The sequence below is a fragment of the Lineus longissimus genome, chromosome 10 (assembly GCF_910592395.1).
Source record: "Lineus longissimus chromosome 10, tnLinLong1.2, whole genome shotgun sequence".
In the NCBI taxonomy this organism is placed as follows: Eukaryota; Metazoa; Nemertea; class Pilidiophora; order Heteronemertea; family Lineidae; genus Lineus; species Lineus longissimus.
In genome coordinates this window covers 4,612,841-4,634,095 of record NC_088317.1, presented here as the reverse complement: position 1 = coordinate 4,634,095, position 21,255 = coordinate 4,612,841, and the positions used below count along the sequence as shown (strand labels likewise).

The following is a 21,255-nucleotide window of genomic DNA, read 5'->3' as shown; positions in this document are numbered from 1 at the left end:
AGCAGAGCATCGAGAACGTGACGGCCAAGTCGGTCTCTGGGAAAGGAACACATTGGAACAGATATGGCGAACCATAAGATGGCGCTTTCAAATCTGATCGATATTACCAACAATATAAGCCACGACTATCAATATCATCGCTCAACTCATTTTACTTCATACAATAGTACAGCAATAATGACTGTTATAGAAATATTTCTCTTTTGTTGAAGGAATGGGAGAACTGGATTTTCTTACAATGAAAGTGAAATCTGCATGAGACTGCTGAATAAAGACTTGGTTGTTCCCGTTCTGTTCCCTAGTGAGAAGCTCATTTCTGTTGGAGTCGCCACAAAAGGTTTGATTTACATGGATTGTTGCAGCCTTCCCTGTAATGATATGTGAAATTGGTGTTTAAAATAGTACTGCTTGTGTTCGTAAGAAAGGGGAATTGTATCAGAAAGATTGAGAAATATCTATGTTGAAATAAATGATTGATTGTTGATGTTGCATACGTTCTCCGAGCATTCGACTGGACCAATTGATGTACTGTGTACCGCCAATGCTACACCTTTGAGCCCTATAGCCATAAACCCTACTTGTTATTGAAAGATAGAATAGAAATGTGTACCATTTATAGGATCAGTTACACTCCAGCCTCGTCCCTCCCCCAACCTCCATAGGAAGACTATGTTTGACCTTGGACTACACCACCTTCACAAGAAATCCAAGGTATTTTTCAAATTTAAGGAATTGATCATGAACAGGAGGTATGGTTCATCTGACACCGCGAAAGTACAACTAAAATGAAAGACAAAAAGGTCCGAACGAAACTACTGTAAATTAAATTTACTGAAGGAGATGACGCTAATCTGAGCGGACGCTGGTGTTTCCCTCTAACGTCGATTGAGCAACTGGGCCCAGTATAAGTCAGTGCGTAATTCTACACACTGTACTTATCTGAACTATTAACGTGTAGAAAGATGCGCTGTAGACCATTGAGCACTCGTGAATCATACTGCTATACCATCCATGACATCGTCGATATCAGCAACAATAGTCTTACATCCGACAAACGAAATCAAACTTCATGGTGCCAGTTCGCATTGTTACCATATCATAGCTTGGCTGACAAAACACGACAGTTGGGATCATTTCAAAATTGCTTGTTGCCACGAAAGATATTTTTCATTTGCGGAAGGGGGGGTCAGCCATTTCCCTACCCAATTATATACTCTTCAATTCAAGTTTTTGTGATCATCCAAATATGATGCTGATGCCAGACATCTTTACTTTTCATCATTTTAGGGGGGGAAGAGGTTCAGAGAGAGATTCTCATGGAATCAAGCAATTCTGAGATGATCCCTCACATATTTTTCCGTTTCTCATTGATCATGTTCATCATCGAGTCGGAAATTTAGAAACGGGCTCTGATTCTCTTGAATAATGGCTACAATATTGTTCATCCTGCGGACAATGATTTATTTGCGCGTATTGCGGAGATAACGCCCAGTTATTGTGGTTTGCTAGTAACAAATCGGGGATTGCTGTTTAAGGGAATTAAAGCCGGCAGCTCTAAACATTTACAATTAAAATTGTTGTTGGAACTGCTGCATTCCATTGGAAATGGCAAAGGATGTGACTGGTTCTTGAGATAGAAGCCAGCAGTTCTTAAGCTTTAGCATTCAAACTGGCAAAGGATAGACCTGCCTCTTGAGAATTAGAAACCAGCAGTATTCAAACTGGCAGGTGGCTTTTGGCAGGAGGAAATAACGTAATTGACTCTTGATAACAGAACCAGACAAACGGGTAGATAGTGCTTGCAGAATAGAAGCTAGCCGCTTTTTCTTAGCTTTTACTATTCTAACTGACAAACCTATAAATACGGATTAAGTGCTTCTTAAGAAAAGAAGCCAGCAACTCAAACTGTATTTTACCATAGATCTTAAAGTGAAACGAAAATAAGATACAGAACATGGACGAGCACATAGAAACTGTTGGTTGGACTACTTCAGAATCAGAACCAGCGGTTATACAAATCCTAATGAAATGTCTGGTGAAACCAGTGAGCCTTTCCATTCAAACTGGACGATGATGGCGAATTAGAACTGTGCTCACGCAATGCTTGCATTTAGTTTGATGTTATTTTAGAGCTGCTTTGGCATAAAAGAAGCCAGGAGTTCTGGATCCTTACCATTCAAACTAAATGATCGCGGTAACAGTTCGCATGATCGGTGATAATGAAGAGAGTATTGTGCGATATTGATAGGCCGAGATTCTTCTGGCATGCCTCGCCAGTCTATTCACAGGCAACTCCATCTTCCTATTCATGGTTCGACATGCATAAAGTCCTTAATGTGAACATTAAGAAATTTGAAAAGATGTGAAATGGATGGCCCGGGGTTATGGGATGCGATGGGCACGCTGGGCGAGAGATAAAGGAAGCGATTAGGGTTCAAAGAGACTGTTTTATTGAATTAGGCGAAATCGTCAAAGGAAGACAGAGACCAATTTAGAGATGCTTGGTTGGATGCACTCGCTGTGATTTAGGGGAGAGGGTGATTGTCTCGTGGCTCGTGCGGGGTCCACGGCGGATCAGCGAGGCGGCATCTGGAACTCACGAAGTGGTGGCTTCTCGAAGAAATCGATCTATTTTTGTATGACGGGCTGTGGATTGCAAACGAGACTGATTTCGATTTTCACTTAGATGCCACAATGACTTTTTCGGCCAATAAAAAAGTTAGTGTCATAAATTTGCGTTATAGCTCTTACTTGATAGGCCTATCGATTTCTTTTCAACGTTAACATAAAGCGAAGTCAGACCTTCCAAAGAGAAGAAATAAACAAGGGCAAGACCTAGAGAATTTTGAAAACTATCTCACAAGCGAAGTTCGAAAACCAATGTTCTTCCAAGAAAATTCTGTGTACTGCAAGACTTCATCAGGAAATGACTTGATCATTGCTGATCGTCCTTCGTAGATATTCCCACAAAGCTGCCCAATCTATGCAGCTAAATCAGCTGGTAATCCCGTTAAGTCTGGTTAAGGGGAGACTCCTGTCGCATCAGAGACAAGGACCCCATCCATCACTCGGACCACGGCCGATACACTTCATCGGGCCGGGATGACAGGTTTTGACCAATCAAACCCTTGTATGTAATCATGGCCGCGCTAGCTCTTTTCTGATTGGTCAATATCTGTCAGGAAGTCTCAAATTGCAGCATATTTCTTTGCCCCTATTATTTCTCAGTATCACCAACACACAATCTGGAACCACATTGTAACAATAGATTAGCCTAAAAAACTACTGGTAGACACTCCGGATGCAGTGGACCGACCTTGTTCCACACCCTACGCAATGAACTGCCCCCCGGCGGTAGTCTACCTACTTAGTGCTGGAGACTTCCATCAGGTATGTCAGGAGGAGACCCCCTGAGAAAAGACGTTCTTAGCCTAAGGGGCTGAGCGGCGGGAGACACAAAATCATTCATCGTTGGCACTGCAGGTCATTAGCGGAGGAGAATAGGACGGGCGTGAGGCTACTGCTGATCGTCCACGCGGAATCAACTGCCCAAAAAAGTGTGACATTGGTCTCAAAACAAACACTCAAATACATGTAGGCCTCGATATTTATGACAAAGGCTTAGGCCTGTGCCAAGCCACTTGATAATCATTAGATAATCACAGAGAGTGATATCATTCGTTCTCGATGATAGCATGTGTTCCTTCGCCGGAGAATCTTCCCACCAGTAGTTGGATGCGCAGTAAATTGTCAAAAGCGTCGCAACACGGCGACGGGCGCTATTGCCATCTGGCGTCAACGACAGAACGTCAATACAAGCTGACGTCACGATCAAGAACTGTCTTCAGACGGAGAAGTATGCAAGAATGCGTTTCAATTCACAATGACAAAAAGTGTTTTTCAATGAATTTCTTCAGGAAAATTCGACGCGAAAGGCCAAAGAGAGATTCGGAACCACTGGACATTGATGCAGTGCTGAGAAACAAGCATTCAAGCAGTAGCATTTCAGCAGCGTTCAGTCCTCTTGCGCCAGTTCCAGAAGCGTTGTTACATGACGTGGAGGAAAAAGAAGAGACGATGCCCATTTCATTGGTTTGTCACAGCGCGGTCGTCGAACAGCCGGCACGGCCCCCTCCTCAGTCCAATGCAGGCCTTGCAATGGCTAACCTGGGAAGCAATATCAACAGTTCGCTTCAGGTGAGATCAGCAAAGCTAAGACGGCCCAAATTGTGAGTGTCTCGTCTTGTGACAGATGAATTTATCAGCATCATTATCAGTTTAACTATTACCGGCGCTGAAACCTACTGAAAAAACGGTGTTATGGAGTCCAATATCAGGCAACTGTGACTGTCCACCAAAGTCATCCACGAGTCATATAACCGCCCCTTAATATTTTTGTGGGCCTATATGATGTAGGAGTGGAAAAACTGAATATCAGGATGACCCCTGACATAGACACTCGACAGGTAGGCCTACAACAAGGGATCACAGCTTTAGTCTCACCCGACAGACCCTCATTAATGTATCTCATATTGAGCCTAAAACTTGTTGTGATTGGATGGTAAAGTTACCGTCGACGACGCTGTATCTTTTTATAATTTCAATTTTTCCGGTAGGAAACTATTGAGAGAGTGCGCCAAGAGCGGCAGGAGACACGTGAGTGTCGAGATGTCCACCTCGTCCTCTGCAGGTAAGAATACCAAAGCCTCATTGCCATTCGCCGGGTGGTTGATCATCATCATAATCTTAATGTCGGTTAGTTAGCGTTGTATCCGTTCATCGGTACTGGGTTAGGTAGTGTGGTACTGCATGCACAGGTTCTTCTTCCTTTTTCAAAGGCGACGTCAGCATGTCCTCAAGAAGGAACAGAAGAAGTTAAGTGTCTTGCAAGAGGAATTCAAGGCGACCGTGCACAACATCGAGATGCTCGACCGACAGATTACTGTGGTGGAACAGGAGCAGAGAAACATGAAGGCGGCGCTTGGGAAAGTAGTGGAAGAAAAGGGTAAGTAGGGCCTTAGGGGACGTGATCCACTACAGGCCTTCCGCTGCCCCCAGGGCACCCTATACCTTCCCACATTGACATAGCACCCTAAGGCACCCTTAATAGAAACTGATTTTCATTTCCACAATTCTTTTCAGATGATGTCGGTTTTGAGGAATATATCAAAGGAATTGAACCGAGGTTGCTCAGGAAGTTCAAGACGTTGAAAACTCTGAAAGAAGTCAACGAATTCATCAACACACTCCACCAGCACCGCAGCGCCATCGCAAAACTCAGCTGGTTGACGAACAAGAAATTTCTCGAAATAAAACACAACGTCCCACCAAAAGTGGCGAAGAAACCCACCATCAAAGATAGGATTAGGATCACATCAAAGAAACTGAAGCTGCAGACGCAGCCATTACTCAAAGATGCAGCCGATGACGGCAATAGGAATATTGATGACGACACTAAAGCGCAGACGATAGTAGATTCTGCCATTTCTGGGCGCACCATCCGCACGGTAAAACGTTCAAACCCAAGCAGTGCTATGAAAATCCCGCGCACCCCGAGAGTGATGCAAGTCCTGTATCCTGACGTACCCGATCCAAGGCCCGATGTCATCCCACCTGAAATCGCCAGTCGAATCATTCCAGCCGACAACGGGTCGGCCACAGAGAATGACAACAGTCAGGCTGCGACAGACGCGCCGGTTTTCCGCGAGTACACCATGGAAGACTCCTCGTCTGGCATCGATGATGACAGCGACGACAGCCTGGACCTGTCTCTCCCGGGCCTAACGCCGACGCCTTCAAGTCATCTCACCGGTGAGGTCAACGCTGCCTTCGACGCCTCGGACGTCATATCAGGACTAACCAGTATTATTTAAGCATCGAAATAAAGCTATGGCTAGTTTTTAGCCAAAGGTAGAGGGGGCGAGAATACCGTATGGTATCATGAAGGCGCGTCTCACCAGAATAACCCCAAAAGTTTGTCAAGATATCAATGCGCAGCATTTGTTCATCCGTTTGAAAAATGAGACGTATTTATTTACTTCTTTTAATTTGTAATAGAATTAAATGTAGTCCTCTGTTTGACAAAAAAATTATAGTTACCGGTACGCTGTATTAAAACATATTTCAAGTTAAATTAAAATTGGTCGCTATGTATTGCATGTGGAAGTCTGTACCTTTCATTCAGTGACAAAGCATTTTGTGCCAAAAGTATCATTGTGACGGCTTTAAATGGTTTTTATGAGAATTTCCACAAATATTTCAAAATTGAATACCCATACGTTGAATTTTCTGAGCTTCTTTTGATTGGTTATGACATCGATCTGGGTATCATTGTAACTGACGGCACAGTCACATGTACCACAGTAATTTCAACAGCGCTGCAATCTTTTGACAGCCGATGAAACTAAAGTAGTCCCCGGTTGTCAGCACGGTCAACAAATACTAGCGTAACCTGCTTGCGGACCCCCAGTCTCCAAGCAGATCCCTCTGCCAACACAGACTTCCATTAAACCGTGAGGTCCCGGATGCGTCACAGGCGCAAGACGATATGTACATGATCAACAGACCAAAAAACGCTCGATCTGTCATCACAAAACATACAGAAACTCAGAACAACTTGACGGATAAAAAGTAGAGTTTGAGGTAGTGTGTATCATTTAATTAGGGGCTGATTGAGCGCGACAATTATGATAACTTCACGCTCCCGTGTGTATTCCACGAATCGCGGCGTGGTGGAACAAAAATGGCGGCCGGTGTTGGCAGTCACGTAGCGATGTATCTATGCGAGTGCGCAGGAGTCCAGCGGGAACCACCGACCTGATATCGCTAGGTTTAAGCGAATTTCGTAAGTTAGCCGGACGGAATTGACATCATACATCCGCTAGTAAAGCCGCTGGATGGGTTTCGGAAAATACAAAGGATCGCTAGGTGAGTCTGTCTTTTATCATCGCGTTTATTGCCCTTACCGGTTTAGGCCTTCCGATGGCCTAAAAGGTGTTTGAGTGGGTCGATGTCCTGACCCTTTGATAACACTGTGGAACAATTGGAACGTAGGCTTAGGTCCGAGCTGGGCTTTGGTTTAAGGAATTGATACCAAACTGGAGGTAATTGGTTGTCTCGCCAAAACCGAGAGTGTGGAGCTAAAATGTTGACCGAAATCGAGGCGGAGCCGACGATCAACGCAGGTCGAAGTATGAAAATAATAGGGAGTTTTCGCAAAGCCCCCGAAACGTTAACATGAATGCCTATCCCATTGTTCGTAACAATGAGATTGGCATTCACGTTGGCGTTTCTGAGGGAGTTACGAAAACTCCCTAAAAAAATATTTTATCGACCACGAAGTTTTGAAGAGAATCTCTGATTTATCGTATACTAGATGTATGTCAGCCGTTTTACGAGTTTCGCGTAAATGAATTCGCGCAGGTGGACTTGATGACACCAAATACCTTAATTTGTACTTCGTCGTTCGTCAGGATCATGCGAAACCTGCCTATTCTTTCTCGGCGCGCAGGGAACAATCAAGCACTGCGCCAATTTTCACCCGGACAATGCGGAGTGCCTCGTTGCCATGGAAATTGGAAATGATACTTTCAAGTTGTAGAAACAATGATTATGATGTATCTTTAATGTCCAACAAGGTGTAAATAGATGAAGGACGTCACAGCGAAAACGGCGCTAACTACATGTATGTGTGATGCAAGGTATTAGGCAGGTTTTGCGACCCTACGAAAGATGAAGTACGAACTTTGAGGATATGTCGTGTCACCTATTCCTGTGCCAATTCGTTTTACTCGACACTAATAGATCATCTTCTAACATTTCGTTGTTCGTAGAGCTCTTCGTAAGGGTTTCAATTAAGACCTGCCTAATATACACCCAAACGACGAATGTTCCTATCGAGGTAATAGGTTAAAGATAGGGACTGTCATCCTCGAATACCAACAAGCTCAGTTGCATGCTCCTCCCCTCGCACCCGTTAAGCTCGGTCATTCGTGCCGAGTGTTGCCCTGGCGTTCAGGATGATGGGCTGCGGGGTAAAGCAGGATTTGCACAGACAAGAATGACATATCAGTCCATCATAAAAATACGTGGTCCATTATGTCTTCCTAGTTATTACGGCCGTTGAAATACATGTACTATCATGATAACATTTAGTGTTGACCCTGAAAACTCGCGTGAAGAAGAGGGATGACTGTGATTATTATTGGACATCACGCGAATAAACAATAAAGGTTTATTTTAAAACGTTCATGTTGGTAACGAAGTAGCTTCACCATGGTGACGAGTCATACTCGATATCGTCCGCCGTCTGCTCCCGTCGAATGAAACATGATGATCAGTGATAGTAGTACGAGGAATCGGCGAAAAAAAATTTAATGTGGTCGATGAAGTTTTTCTTCTTCTTCTTCAGCGTTCGCTCTGCACTTGGAGGGGTCATTCTCCTTGGAGTAATCCTCCTCCAAGGCAGGATGAGCGTATCCTGCGTGCCACTACGGTTAGGCGCCAATTGGGTTTATTGGCCTAGTGGTCCGACTTTGGCGAGAGAGATAGAGTCCACGCAAGCTACTCATGTTTCTCACTTGGTGGAGTCTTAGCTTGCCCTGGCATAGACACCAGGTACAAGGAACCTCGGTTTTGAGTCTCATTCGAAGGACTTTGAAGAGCCAGGAATTTTAGTTCCTTGAAAGCCACGCCGGTTCATCCAGATCGAACCCGGGCCCTATTGCGTGGTGGCCAGCAGTGTAAACCACTAGGCCATGAGGCTCCTTGGTCGATGAAGTACATTCACAAAGTTTGGACTTCGTCGTTCGTCTCACCGTAAGAGTTGCGAAACCTTGCTATTGTAGCCAGTGTATGCGGACTTTCGCATGATGTGAAGTCTCAGCCGAATATCGAACATGCGATCCGTTATACGAGTGTATGCTACGAAGGGGATTTAAAACTTCGCTCGTGCCCCTTCTTGGGTTTATGTACTTATAGACCAAAGTTAACATACACATAAGTAAAAGGTTCCCTAACTAATGATAACTTTTATTACATTAAACATAATGGATGGTTATCTAACGCAATATCGCCGCCTGAATTACCGCTAACGCGTAGAAAAAAAATATTGACGACTACTATGATCGGACTGTGATTAAAATAAATTCTTGTCGTAATAACGAATTAAAACTGTTTAATCCAAGTAACAAGCAACAAACAGAAGGCGTTTGAGAACCACGAGAGCGACACATTGAAATCAAGTTGATCAAATAACGGGACATTTATGAGGAATATGGCGTGGTCTTTGAAAAAATGGGCGACATACTCATCTAGGTGGTTGTGATTGAGTCAAACGCATGGCGTTGTGGAATGAATCAACAGTACGTTTTGTTCCGAATAAATACAGAGGTTTAGCAGCGTCACGATTCCGACTCAATAGATCAGCACACATTTGAAACGTCGCCAATATAATTGAGCATCCTTTATTGTTGTTTATTCATTTCTCTTTTCAGAATGTTATCGTGTGATGTTTCCATGGCGCATTTGCGGACGCAGACGAGAAAATGACAGACAGTGACGAGGACAACCCCAGGAAAGGCAACGATGCTCTCATCCGCGCAGTCAAAGCAGGAAAAGTCCGAGTCGTGACGTCACTTCTGGAGTCGAAGATCGATGTGGATGCACAGGATGATTCGGGCCAAACTGCCCTCATGATGGCTGTGGAAGTGGGTAAGGAGGATCTGCGGACTCACATGGTCAGGTGCCTTTTGAAGAAAAAGGCAAATGTCTCTTTGCAGGATGACCACGGCATGACGGTGCTGATGCACGCATGCGCGAAACTGGGACGTGATGACGTGGTGCGTCAGATTGTCCGGAATCATCGTTGTGATCCGAATACCAAGGATGATGAGGGAAATAATGCCCTGATACACGCCGTTTATAGTGGTAACGCGCCTGCCATCAGAATAATCGTGAATTCCTCTTTCACCAAGTCAAAGCTAAACGTTGACCTTTGGAATGGAAGCGGCATGACCGCCTTGTTCTTAGCATTTAAACTACAACAGAGCGAGTGTTGTCGGGTGTTGGTCAATGAGGGCAGGGCAGATACTGGGTCGATTTTGGACAAACAGGGACTTTATAGGATACTCAACGGAGAATCGTTCATCAGTCCCCAACTTCACCGACGGAGTATTAGCGAAAATCGGGCGGCGCCAATGAAACACCCGAAACCACAGCCAATCGTCCACCCAATGCGGTTCCCTGATATAAACATTAGACCCTCCTGTCAAGATGATTCACATCCCGCCATACCCACGCAAAAGAAGAAAAAGAAACGCAAACATAAGAAAAAGAGACAGCGCCGCGGCGACAACCTAGACGCAGACGACGAGCAGGAAGATGTACTGCAAGGCCCGCCAAAAACACTCACACCGATTGCGACTCGAAAGCAGGTTTTACCGCCGACTATTACCAGCAACAGGAGGGAACCAGCAATGAGGAAGGCTCCCAGCGTCGCGATGAAGCATTACAACACGCCTAGGCGTAGTAACGATACGCCGGACTACGCCTCGGACTTCGAAACGGACTCCGTGACGGGTTCAAACCAACTTAGATCGCATCCGGTCCTCGGGCCTATTGGTGCAACTCGGCGGGCAGACGAAGACAGTTCGCGCCCAAATGCACTCCTCCCGTCTATTCCGCTTGGGAGGAGTAGCCTTGTCGCCAGCAGTATTCAGGAAGACGACAGAGCAACAACCGTGTGACGAAAACGTTCTTCGAATATACTGTCAATACTGCAGATGCGTAAGTCCCTTGTTGGCAGCCAACGCAGGGGAAGTGCCAACTTGCGACGACTCCGGACCGAGTTTACAGTAAACTCAGTGACTGAGTTCGAATACGCTTATTGAAGAACCAGAGCGGGATGAAGCTTTGTGTTTAGCGAAAACAGTAAGTTCATCACTCTACCGTGTTAGGAGTTTGGTTTTTGGTCACACTTCTATGGATGTGTATGTTCGAAGGAATGTAACGTCCTTGTCCTCCAAAGCGATCCATTTGATGTTCTTGAGATCTAGTTCTCTTAGGAGGATAACACCCCTTGGCCACTGCTGGAGGAGTATGCGTATAGAGTAGCACCTGCCCTGTGGAGGACCTTTACATCTCCAAGGACCACTTTGAGTAGCATCTCGTGTCCAGTACTGGACAACTGTGACACCTCTATTGACAACTTTGGAGGAACATAACTTGTCCCGTGCTAAACACCCGCAAGGACCCCTTTTGGAGTAACATCACTTATCTTGTACTGGAGGAATATGCGTCTAGAGGAGCATTTGTTCTGTGGAGGTCTTTAACGTCTCCAATGACCACTCGGAGTTACATCAATTGCTCTGTAGTGGAAGATCGTGAAACCCTCAAGGACCCCTTTTGGGGTAACATCACTTATCTTGTGCTGGAGGAGTATCACTTGTTCTGTACTGGAAGATCGTGACACCCACAAGGACCACTGGGAGCGACATCACTTGTTCTGTACTGGAAGATCGAGACACCCACAAGGTCCACTTGGAGAAACAGCATTTGTGCCGTATATTGGAGGACTGTTGCATCTCCAGATAAAATCGGAATAACATCACTTGTCCTGTACTAGAGGACTTTGGCATGGACGAATTCAGTGTCACATTTGTAACAGGCGACGGGACAATGCCCGTCCACTGCCTCCGGAGTGTAGAACTAGTAGGCTGTAATATCTCTAAGGGACAGCTATTGTCCTGTTCTGGGAGAAGACAAATGGGAGAGAATTTGAGGGACCAGCAATTGTCCTGTTCTGGGAGAAGACAAATGGGAGAGAATTGGAGGGAACAGCAATTGTCCTGTTCTGGGAGAAGACAAATGGGAGAGAATTGGAGGGAACAGCAACTGTCCTGTTCTGGGAGAAGACAAATGGGAGAGAATTGGAGGGAACAGCAATTGTCCTGTTCTGGGAGAAGACAAATGGGAGAGAATTGGAGGGAACAGCAATTGTCCTGTTCTGGGAGAAGACAAATGGGAGAGAATTTGAGGGAACAGCTATTGTCCTGTTCTGGGAGAAGACAAATGGGAGAGAATTTGAGGGAACAGCTATTGTCCTGTACTGGGACAAGACGAGTGGGAGAGAGCTTGATAGGGAACAGCTTCTGCCAGGACTAGCTTTCCACAATTTTACCCTATCAGTTGTTTGATATATGTTAAGGGAGGATGCATGTAATGTATAATCAGTGTGATCACCCTGTACAATATACATGTACAATCAGTCTGAATGACAATCATTTTGATGGCAACCATGGTTACCAATGCTTTGTTCAGAACCAATGGTACAGTAGTACCTCTCTATTGAGGACACCCTCGGGACTGACAAGTGCTGTCCGTCATAGAGGTGTCCTGTTTAGAGAGGTCAAATTGATTGGAAACAACCAACTTGTGATCAAAACTATCATCCTTAATAGAGAGGTTGTCTCTATTAGAGAGTTGTCCGCTAAGGGAGGTTCCACTGTACACTGTACACCAGGGTTCTATTGTTTTGTTAAATGGGTGACGTCACTGACTCCCAGCTGTGATGCTTGTTTGATATTTTATGTAAATAAATGTTGGTCTGTTAAAAAGTTATGAATCATTTCATTCAAATAGAAGAATTGTAACTAAGATTATTCTGTGATACAATTTTTAACTCAAACCAATAACCAACGGTTTAATTTCATATATCTAAAAGTTCCCCTTGAGGCCATTGATAACATAACGACTTAATATCAAATATACTTACATATATTTCAAAACAACAATATTTGGATTACAAAAATATTTCAAAAATTGATAAATGCACATGCAACTATAGTATGGTATACATACTATTTACCATTAGTATAAGAACTGAGACAATCAAACAATAAAACTTTGGTAAATGCAGAAAACTCGATTGATTGAAATCAAAGTTCTCACAAGACCATTGCTTCATCTCCCTCAGATGAATAGATTTGGAGTTGAGAATGTAAACTTATACAGTAGTTTCTATTCAATACTATTGCCCAAAATGTTAGAAATAAGCTTTTAAGAACTTGAAGTTGGCCAAATTACGGTGATGGTCACTTCAGAAATACATGTACACCCAAACCTCGAGCGATTCATGAGGTATAGCCAGGAAACATTCCCCAAGGTCAAGAACTCAGCAGTGGTCTACATCGATAGCTGTAGTACATGTACTATTAAATCGCAATTGTATGATTGTCAAATAGGCCTACATCTACTTGACCGATTAAACCCCAAAATATAATCCATTAACGATTTAAGCAGGGGAATCATGGCTCAGTAGACTAAATGCCAGACGAGAACTTTTCAGCTTAGGGTATATTGACCATGTTGCCATGTTCCAAATTGTCATGCCACCTATGGGCAGAAAGTGTCAACATTGCACAACCTTGTTTTGATGGCACCAAGTTGAAGTTGGCTACCTATTTCTTATTCCTGGTTCTACTTATCATTGATTCTCAGGTGGTTATAATTAGGCTTAGCATAGCCATTTATTACCATTTATAGCGTTTCAGCAAAGTTTTAGTCACTGATGAAATGATTCCCTCTCGGATTCTCTTAGTCAACAGTGTAAGTATTGTCACCTTCAAATAAATGCAAAGGATTAGGGTATGATTGAAGTAAGCCCAGATATTTCGACTATTTAGACTATTATGACTATTCGGACAATGTTTAACTCACACAACGTAGTGAGTGTAATGGTTACGTATACACTGTATGTGAAGTGTAAACAAAATGCATATATCCATCATGTCCATCGAATCTGAAAAAATTTGTGCAGACCCATGCCAATTCTGGTTCCGGTACAGTTTGTCGCATTCCATACGGGCCGCGCGTTGGCCGATCCTGCATTCATGACGCGCCGCACCCACAGTTACGACGTCGGACGTGAATCCCATTGTTTCCTTCCTCATGACGCAATTATTTCATGACGTCATGAGCCATTGACCATTCACACAAGTAGATTTATTCACACCGGCACTGCTGAAGTGCGGGTGTGGGACATCATGTATTTAAAAATCGTCTGCTAGGACATACAGTTGTGTGAGTTCACTAGAGCTTGCTCTTTACATATTAGCGTTTCAGCAAAGTTTTAGTCACTGATAAAATGATTCCCTCTCAGATTCTCTTATAGATAACAGTGTAAGGATTGTCACCTTAAAATAAATGCAAAGGATTAGGGTATGATTGAAATAAGCCTAGATATTTCGACTATTATGACTATTAGGACAATTTGTATTATTAAGACTATGACAGAGATGACTCAACAGATGACAATCATGATCTGGCAGCAGCTACTATTGCAATGTCATATTAACATAAATCATGAAATAAAGAGGATCGTTCATTTGGGTTTTGGTGAAAAGAAGCTGGTGATGCTCTTTATGCCCGTCTTGTCCACTTTACTCAGCCTCTTCTGCGCTGCGGACATCTTGGCCGGCTGCAACGACAAAGAAGATAGGACAAACATTAGTCATAACGACAACAGCAAAAAGAAAGATTCCCACATCACGCGTGTCTTTAAATGACCAAAAGAGGGACAATTTCACAATTTTATGACATGGCTTTCACTCTGTTATGAAAAAGACATGAATATTTAAATACATAAAAAGATTTGACAGAAATAACAAGCGACAGTAAGACTTACCTTTTTAGGTTCAAAATATTTCGATACGGTTTTGCTATAGTCTTCAGTTGGCTCACCAACTTTATCAACTTTGGCTTTCTGGAATGAAAAAATGCGATGCTAACTGGTGAATAGCGTTTCTCGGGGTTGAACCAAGGACTGTTTCTACTCAGCTTTGCCTTACTAAGTTTATGCAAAATTCAAAATCTAGGCATATTTGATTTCCCTATGCAGCCACTTATTTGAATGTCTATAGTATTTAGTCAGAGTAAAAGCCGAGGAAAATGTCCATGAACATACCTTTTTTGGAGGCTCCACCGACTCATCACTGTCATTCTCTTTCCCTCTGACCTTTTTAGGACTGACCTCTTTTATGCTGAAAAATAGAAGATAATGCTTTGTCCGGGCTGGTGGAGTAGTGGCACCAAGGAAACATCAGTGCCTGCCACCTATGAGGTACCGGGTTCAATTCCCGGTCGGTTTCTGTGTCCTCATGCGACAATAGAGTGGTCACCTCTCTTAGATGGTGTAGGTTTCCTCCGGGATCACCGGTTTCCTCCTACTTAACATAACAAACTGCCCAATATTGTCTATAGAGCTCGTGATGTCCAAGTTGACGCTCAAGTTGCAAATGCAAGGAAAATGTTACATTAGAAACATTATCAAGTCATTTCCTTTGCCAGAAAATTCAAACTTTCAAAGTCGATCTTCCTTGTACTTACCCTAAGTGATCTTTTAGTGATGATTCTAAACTTTCGCCGAGGTAGTCCGACACTAAACCATGGGCGTATCGTTGGTAGTCATCTGAATCGAGAGCATTGTACACAATGGTAATAACTAACTAGAGATGAAGCTTGAAACAGGCTAAGCACTTTGATCAGCATTTCAGAGCTGGTACAAGTACATGTTATGTATATTTGTGGCTTGGTAAACACATTTGAGGTCTGAAATGCAAAAGGACCGTCAACTTCCCTGGTTGTGACAACGCAAGCTTAGTAGGTGCCTCAAAAGTGGACTCACTGATGCTGCATTTCAGAAAAATTTCTGTCACAACGGCATGTGAAACGATTGACGTGATGTGAATTTCGAATGTTAACGCTACCTTTTGAGATTTCCATTATTTTTGTACTCCGCACGAAGTTCTCCGTCTGTGCTCCACTCCCTGCATGGATCTTCTTCTCCTGGAGACATTCTATGACTTGCTCAACCTTTAATTCTAACCAGGAAAGGGTCCTCTCCTTGTTGTATCTGTAAACCTGCAGGTCATCACTACCTAGAAGATAAAGAATGAGTTAGATTCAGAAAGTCTCGTTGGCATTTCAATTGGATTTGAAATACAGCCAGCTGCTAACTTTGTATTTGGGTTGTCTATAGCAACACATGTTCTTCCATGAACGGCAACAGAACTCCAAAGACAGCTGAGAACTGGTTCGGGCAGGCGGGGATGAGGTAGAACCAGAACTTACATAATAAAAAGACAAATAATTGAAAAATTCATAAGCTTGCATATAAATCTCCGTACATTCCACGAGGCCTTTTCAAAATCGGCTGTTTTCTATGGCCGATTATCATTTTGTGCAATTTAAAAATTCACTGCGGTTGCAAAGGACCAGTATATCAGTCTGGTAGGTTTTTTACCCATCTTGTGATGTCATACCTTTTACGTCTGCCAAATAATGGAGTTGTTGTACGCCAGATGTCTTCAGCAGACGATCGCAGTCGGAGTATTCTTCATCATGTACAATCTGATCTAATGTCATATACTTGTCACTCTGAAAAAGATTTTAGTCGTGTTAACATTTGTTGCAGAGGCTTTTTGCTCAGCCATGTGGCAGAGCAGTGAAATCTAGTGTGACCTGAGGAAATCAGGGGTTAATATTTGCTTCGCCGGCCCTGAACACAAATCCCTGAGACAATATACATCTTATTTATTCATAGGCTGAAGTACAAAGCCTAAACGACATGCACCCAATCGAGCATCTTTACAAACCTGATCAACTTTTGTGAGGTAATGCAGAAGTAGATAGCATGGGTCAACTGGAGTCACGGTGTACATCCCTCCATCTGGAACGTAAAACATTGGAATTAAGAACTAGATACTTCATATAAACGAAGAAATGACATGAACACTTAACCACTTTAAGACTAGCGGGGCAGGGTGCCATGCCCTTCAATTTTCATCCAGACGGGACACTACATGGACTCGAAATGACCTCAAGTTCAACTTACCCCTCATAACAGCCTTGCCAAAGAACCACGAACGGAACCCTTCGTCGAATTTAGTGAGCTCGTACACCAGTTGGTCATCATGTGTGAACATGAACATAGCACCAGAACCTGGAGATGAATGAAGAGATACTGTAAAATCGGAAACATCCACGAGCCTTTTATTTTCACCTTTTTCAGCATTACAGATAATCATGAAAATCAGTGGCCGTGAAAGAGACAATCGAACAGAAGTTACAGTTACGGGGTTCAGTGGACGAGAGTTCAACTATGGTCTCTTGTGACTTGTATTCCAAGATCTTCTTAACAAGAATCATGTCATACATACCTGTTCTTGGATGCCGTAATTTGCAGAAGACTGGTTTGTTGTCGTTGTCACCATCAAATTCAAGGGTAGAATCTAAATTGTGAAAGGCAGCAAATACAATTAGAACTCTCTATTAAGGACCCCCTTGGGACTGACAAATGCAATCCTTAATAGAGAGGTGTGCTTATTAAGGAGGTAAACTTGAATGGCAATGGCCTATTCCGGAATTCAGTCCTTGAAGAGGTTGTCCCAGACCTCCGGTGCGTGGGCAGCATGTTCTCAAATTTTTACGACGTCATAATACCACACTTCAGAACTTTTGTCCCGGATAAGAACGGCTATGACAATGCCGATGGTACGGTACACACGTAATTGACCAATCAGTATCAGCTAACAGAGCCAGCAAATGATGTAAATCAACTGATTATGCATGATTAACATCATTTTCTGGCTCTGTTAGCTGATTGGTCAGTTAGGCGCTAAATAACCACTGTCATATCTGGGACAAAAGTGACGACAGTGTCGCAAAATGCGAAGGGACATTGGTCGGAAAAGGACAATCAATGAATGAATAATTCGCAAGTTTCTTCATGCACCCCTTCTATTGTTCGTCACGTCCTGCAGACCGATTAATAGTGACAACTCTAAGGATTGATATAGACCTCGGGCAGAGGAGAGAGAGAACGGAGAGAACCATACCGGTCCACATCCGGCAATTTAATGTATAAGACACATGTCCGAAAATGGATCTTAGCATCACTGTCGACAGAGAGGAAGGCGATTTTATCGCCTTCAACGGCATTTAGAAGAGTGACAGTTACGTAGGACCTACCTGGGGTAATCATGACCCATTTCGTCTGCTGTGCCTTCTCATCAAATTTCAAAGACTGTGTTTTTTTCGGCATTTTGTGGCTGAAATTTGGATCTTTCTAAAAATTTGCCGCCATTACCGGTTGGTGCGAAGTCAGGGCACTTTGAGTAGACGAAACGAAAAACACAAAAATACCATTTTTAACACAAATCCCGGATTAATATCTGCTATTCTGGACGTAGTCAACCGCAAATATACCTATCATTGCAGTTATTCACTTTAAATGAGATTTATAGACTTATTAGAGAGCGTTTTGGTATTTTATGGTATGGCCTCTGGTATTTTGGAATTTGTAGGAAACCATTGTAGTACCATTTAGCGGATCACGAAATTTGCACACGGTTTCTCTGAGAAAAACTAAATAAAACGTTAAATTAGACAATTTCAGCTGAAAACATGCAGGTAAGAGAGTTGTGAAGAATATTATTTGCTTTATTCACTAGATTGTGGAGTAAAGGAGTTTTTTGGGTCCGTTGTTCGAGCTTATGAGCTATTTTTTCAATGAATCCGGCAAATAAATGTACAAAATAATTCACTTCATTTGTCCGACAATAGCCCAGGATAGTACTTACCTTATTGATTGATTGCTGTGGACATGGTGAACAATATCGCGGTCAGTGGACCACTTCAGAAGATGATCCGATCAGCGGATCACACTAACTGCTGATGCTCAGCTTTGGTCAGTCATTAGAATAGATGGAACCATTAATCTATTCTCCAATTTTCGATTACTGATTTCAGGGTGAGGCACCTCTTCTTACCCCAAAACAACAAAAGAAAAGTATCTCATCCAAGTCAAAGAGAACAGTACTGAAGCAGTCGCTACTCAATCCATATAAACTTGTCTGGTAAGTGTCCTATCTTGTCTTGTCACAACAGTGTTGTTCTGTACTGTCATAAACCCTACACTGTCTGCCTAATTAATGTTTCGCCATCAATGGTCATGTTTTCCTTCCAATATAACAGCACTACACCCCATCTATTGTTGGGTAAAATTTAAAACATAAAATATCCAACATTTGTATTTAATCTCCTTACTTCACTTTCAGGCCTTCGCCTGAACCAGATGACCATGATGCAATCCTTGGAACAATATCTAAGTGAGTACCGTAAAACACACTACATTTGCCGCCCCTAAAAATATCTTTCAATGGATTTTACTGACTTCGTTATCATGAAATATTAAAAAATTAAAGCTCGACATAGAACCTAAGTCATCTTTAAGGATGAATGGAAAAATTATACTCTTCGCGCCACTGCCTTTCTGTGCCAGAGAAAATGGGCCATTTTCCTTAGACTTGCGATGATTGGAAAAACAGCCCTACCTTGTCGAATTCTCATATGACAGAAATGACAATGATTTCTTGGTCTTATCACTCTGCTTGTAAACTTTTAGAGTTCTTAAAGAGATAATGGATGTGATTGGAGAAGATATCAAAACGAAAAGAAAGAGACCTTGGGTGAAGACAGCCACTGTGATAGAGGACACACCAGAAGTGCGCAAACACAAAAACATTAGGTTCGTTTCTCAAAATCATTTTCTGCCCTAGTAAGCATAGTTTTTAAAAACACTCCATTTATATTAGTCTTTTGATTTTGGGGAATGTCTAAAACTGTTAACTCGGTCGTTCAGAAATTTCAATTCTTTGCCTGATTTCAAAATCCATGCAGAAGTGTAGGAGTGTAGAAGTGAATTGAAGAGCTTCATCAAAAAAGAAGATATGAGCCCTGTCCAACATTTTGCCTTGCCATTGCAATGCTCAGTTAATAAATCATCTGTCCTCCTAAGTTCAGAATATTTGAGAACTTTAATATTTTTCAGGTTATCCGTGATGGCCTTTATTTTGTCTTGATGTTAGATTGATTATCTTATCTTTGTTGCAGAAGTCAACTGGTCTGTGGCTTAAATGAAGTGATTAAGAAGTTAGAGAGGGACAACCTAAGATGCTTTGTTGTGTGTCGGTCAGCTGTTTCTCTTCTTCCGACCAAGCCCCTTCTCCTACTGTCGGCTACGAGGAACTGCCCCGGCGTCTGCTTGAATGATTTCAGCCAAGAGATTGGGAAGTTATTCAGCATTGGTTCATTGATGGCATTTGGGATAAAGGTAAGTCTGCGTAAAGACAAAAGCCAAGCAATGAAGACATCCTGGTGCCAGAGCTTGATGAGATAGTCCAAGAAGTTGATGTTGGCCAAAGTGCATGCAGTAAAATTCATTTCCTTTTGCACTACTCTCTTCAGAAGCCAAGCAAAGAAGATGTCCAGGTGCCAGAGTTAGACGAGATTGTCCAAGTCATCACGGATCGCTCATCAAGGATCACACTGCCTTGGTTGCCCGAGCCAGAAAAGATGGAAGAAGCGAAAGAAACTTGTGGTACTGAATCTGAAGAAATGGAGACCAGAATAACATTTGAATACCAACCAGCTAACATTGGACAAATTCAGCCAAATCCTAACAGAAAGAGAAAGAAAAAGAATAAAGGAAATAAGATGTGACCTACACTGTTCTGCTTAGTTCTTTTTTAGTGCCTCAATGTCTGTGAAGTTCGATCTGTTCATAGGATTCGAATTGACTGGAGATTCTCCAGTTTTACCAGCAATGGCTTCTTTAGGATTGACATTGTTCACAACCGATATCGCAACCAGTTCGAATCCAGTGTACAGACTGAATTTCATAGTGTTATTAGATGAAGAATGGAGGGGAATACTGGCCAAAGGACACCACCCTGACCACAAAGCTCTGGGGCTCTGGGGCTTCAGACCTGCTCCCTAATGAAGAATGGAGAGGAATACTGGCCAAAGGACACCACCCTGACCACAAAGCTCTGGGGCTCTGGGGCTTCAGACCTGCTCCCTGATGAAGAATGGAGAGGAATACTGGCCAAAGGACACCACCCTGACCACAAAGCTCTGGGGCTCTGTGGTGGAATGCTCAAGGACAGCCGACTTTGTTATAAAGAACGGACACTGTCTAGCGTGCTTCTCAAAAATTCTGAGCCCACAAGAAGAAGCATTATTGTCAACCACCTGGATGACTGAAAGCATACAGCAGATGCATGGACAAAGGCATGGACATCCCTCTCATTACATCAGATACCCGCATATCCTTGGATGTAGCCTACTTGCCACATATCAAACTTGGGTGCTACACGTACCAACTCGGCCTGGTAAAACGACAATCCCCCCCCTGCG

The 21,255-nt window shown here is 43.0% G+C and overlaps 3 protein-coding genes across 3 annotated transcripts; 2 read left to right on the top strand and 1 right to left on the bottom strand.

Annotated features, from left to right (window-relative positions):
• Positions 1-9,545: 9,545 nt before the first annotated feature.
• LOC135495049 (ankycorbin-like) lies at positions 9,546-12,355 on the top strand. Its single transcript, XM_064783450.1, has one exon. It carries the CDS (start codon positions 9,546-9,548, stop codon positions 10,743-10,745), a length of 1,200 nt encoding a protein of 399 aa, XP_064639520.1. The 3' UTR covers positions 10,746-12,355.
• A 455-nt stretch (positions 12,356-12,810) lies between these two features.
• On the bottom strand, positions 12,811-18,142 carry LOC135494748 (ribonuclease H2 subunit B-like). The gene is made up of 10 exons (XM_064783011.1): positions 18,028-18,142; positions 17,217-17,288; positions 16,892-16,999; positions 16,653-16,726; positions 16,320-16,434; positions 15,765-15,935; positions 15,385-15,466; positions 14,963-15,038; positions 14,684-14,761; positions 12,811-14,476 (listed from the first exon to the last, which is right to left on the bottom strand). The coding sequence occupies exons 1-10, from the start codon at positions 18,098-18,100 to the stop codon at positions 14,381-14,383; spliced, it is 945 nt and encodes a 314-aa protein (XP_064639081.1). The 5' UTR covers positions 18,101-18,142; the 3' UTR covers positions 12,811-14,380.
• A 241-nt stretch (positions 18,143-18,383) lies between these two features.
• On the top strand, positions 18,384-20,559 carry LOC135495048 (uncharacterized). Its single transcript, XM_064783449.1, has 6 exons — positions 18,384-18,468; positions 18,808-18,914; positions 19,116-19,166; positions 19,463-19,585; positions 19,951-20,170; positions 20,305-20,559. Exons 1-6 carry the CDS (start codon positions 18,463-18,465, stop codon positions 20,557-20,559), a joined length of 762 nt encoding a protein of 253 aa, XP_064639519.1. The 5' UTR covers positions 18,384-18,462.
• The last annotated feature ends 696 nt before the right edge of the window (positions 20,560-21,255 follow it).

Excerpts from the sequence above, each read along its gene's own strand:
- LOC135494748 (XM_064783011.1), bottom strand. The coding sequence starts at position 18,100 with ATGCCGAAAAAAACACAGTCTTTGAAATTTGATGAGAAGGCACAGCAG. Across the intron at positions 17,000-17,216 it reads ATTACGGCATCCAAGAACAG|GTTCTGGTGCTATGTTCATG; the intron begins GTATGTATGACA and ends ATTCATCTCCAG. Across the intron at positions 15,039-15,384 it reads TCACTAAAAGATCACTTAGG|CATAAAAGAGGTCAGTCCTA; the intron begins GTAAGTACAAGG and ends TCTATTTTTCAG.
- LOC135495048 (XM_064783449.1), top strand. Across the intron at positions 18,915-19,115 it reads AATCCATATAAACTTGTCTG|GCCTTCGCCTGAACCAGATG; the intron begins GTAAGTGTCCTA and ends CTTCACTTTCAG. Across the intron at positions 19,167-19,462 it reads ATCCTTGGAACAATATCTAA|AGTTCTTAAAGAGATAATGG; the intron begins GTGAGTACCGTA and ends GTAAACTTTTAG.
- LOC135495049 (XM_064783450.1), top strand. The coding sequence starts at position 9,546 with ATGACAGACAGTGACGAGGACAACCCCAGGAAAGGCAACGATGCTCTC.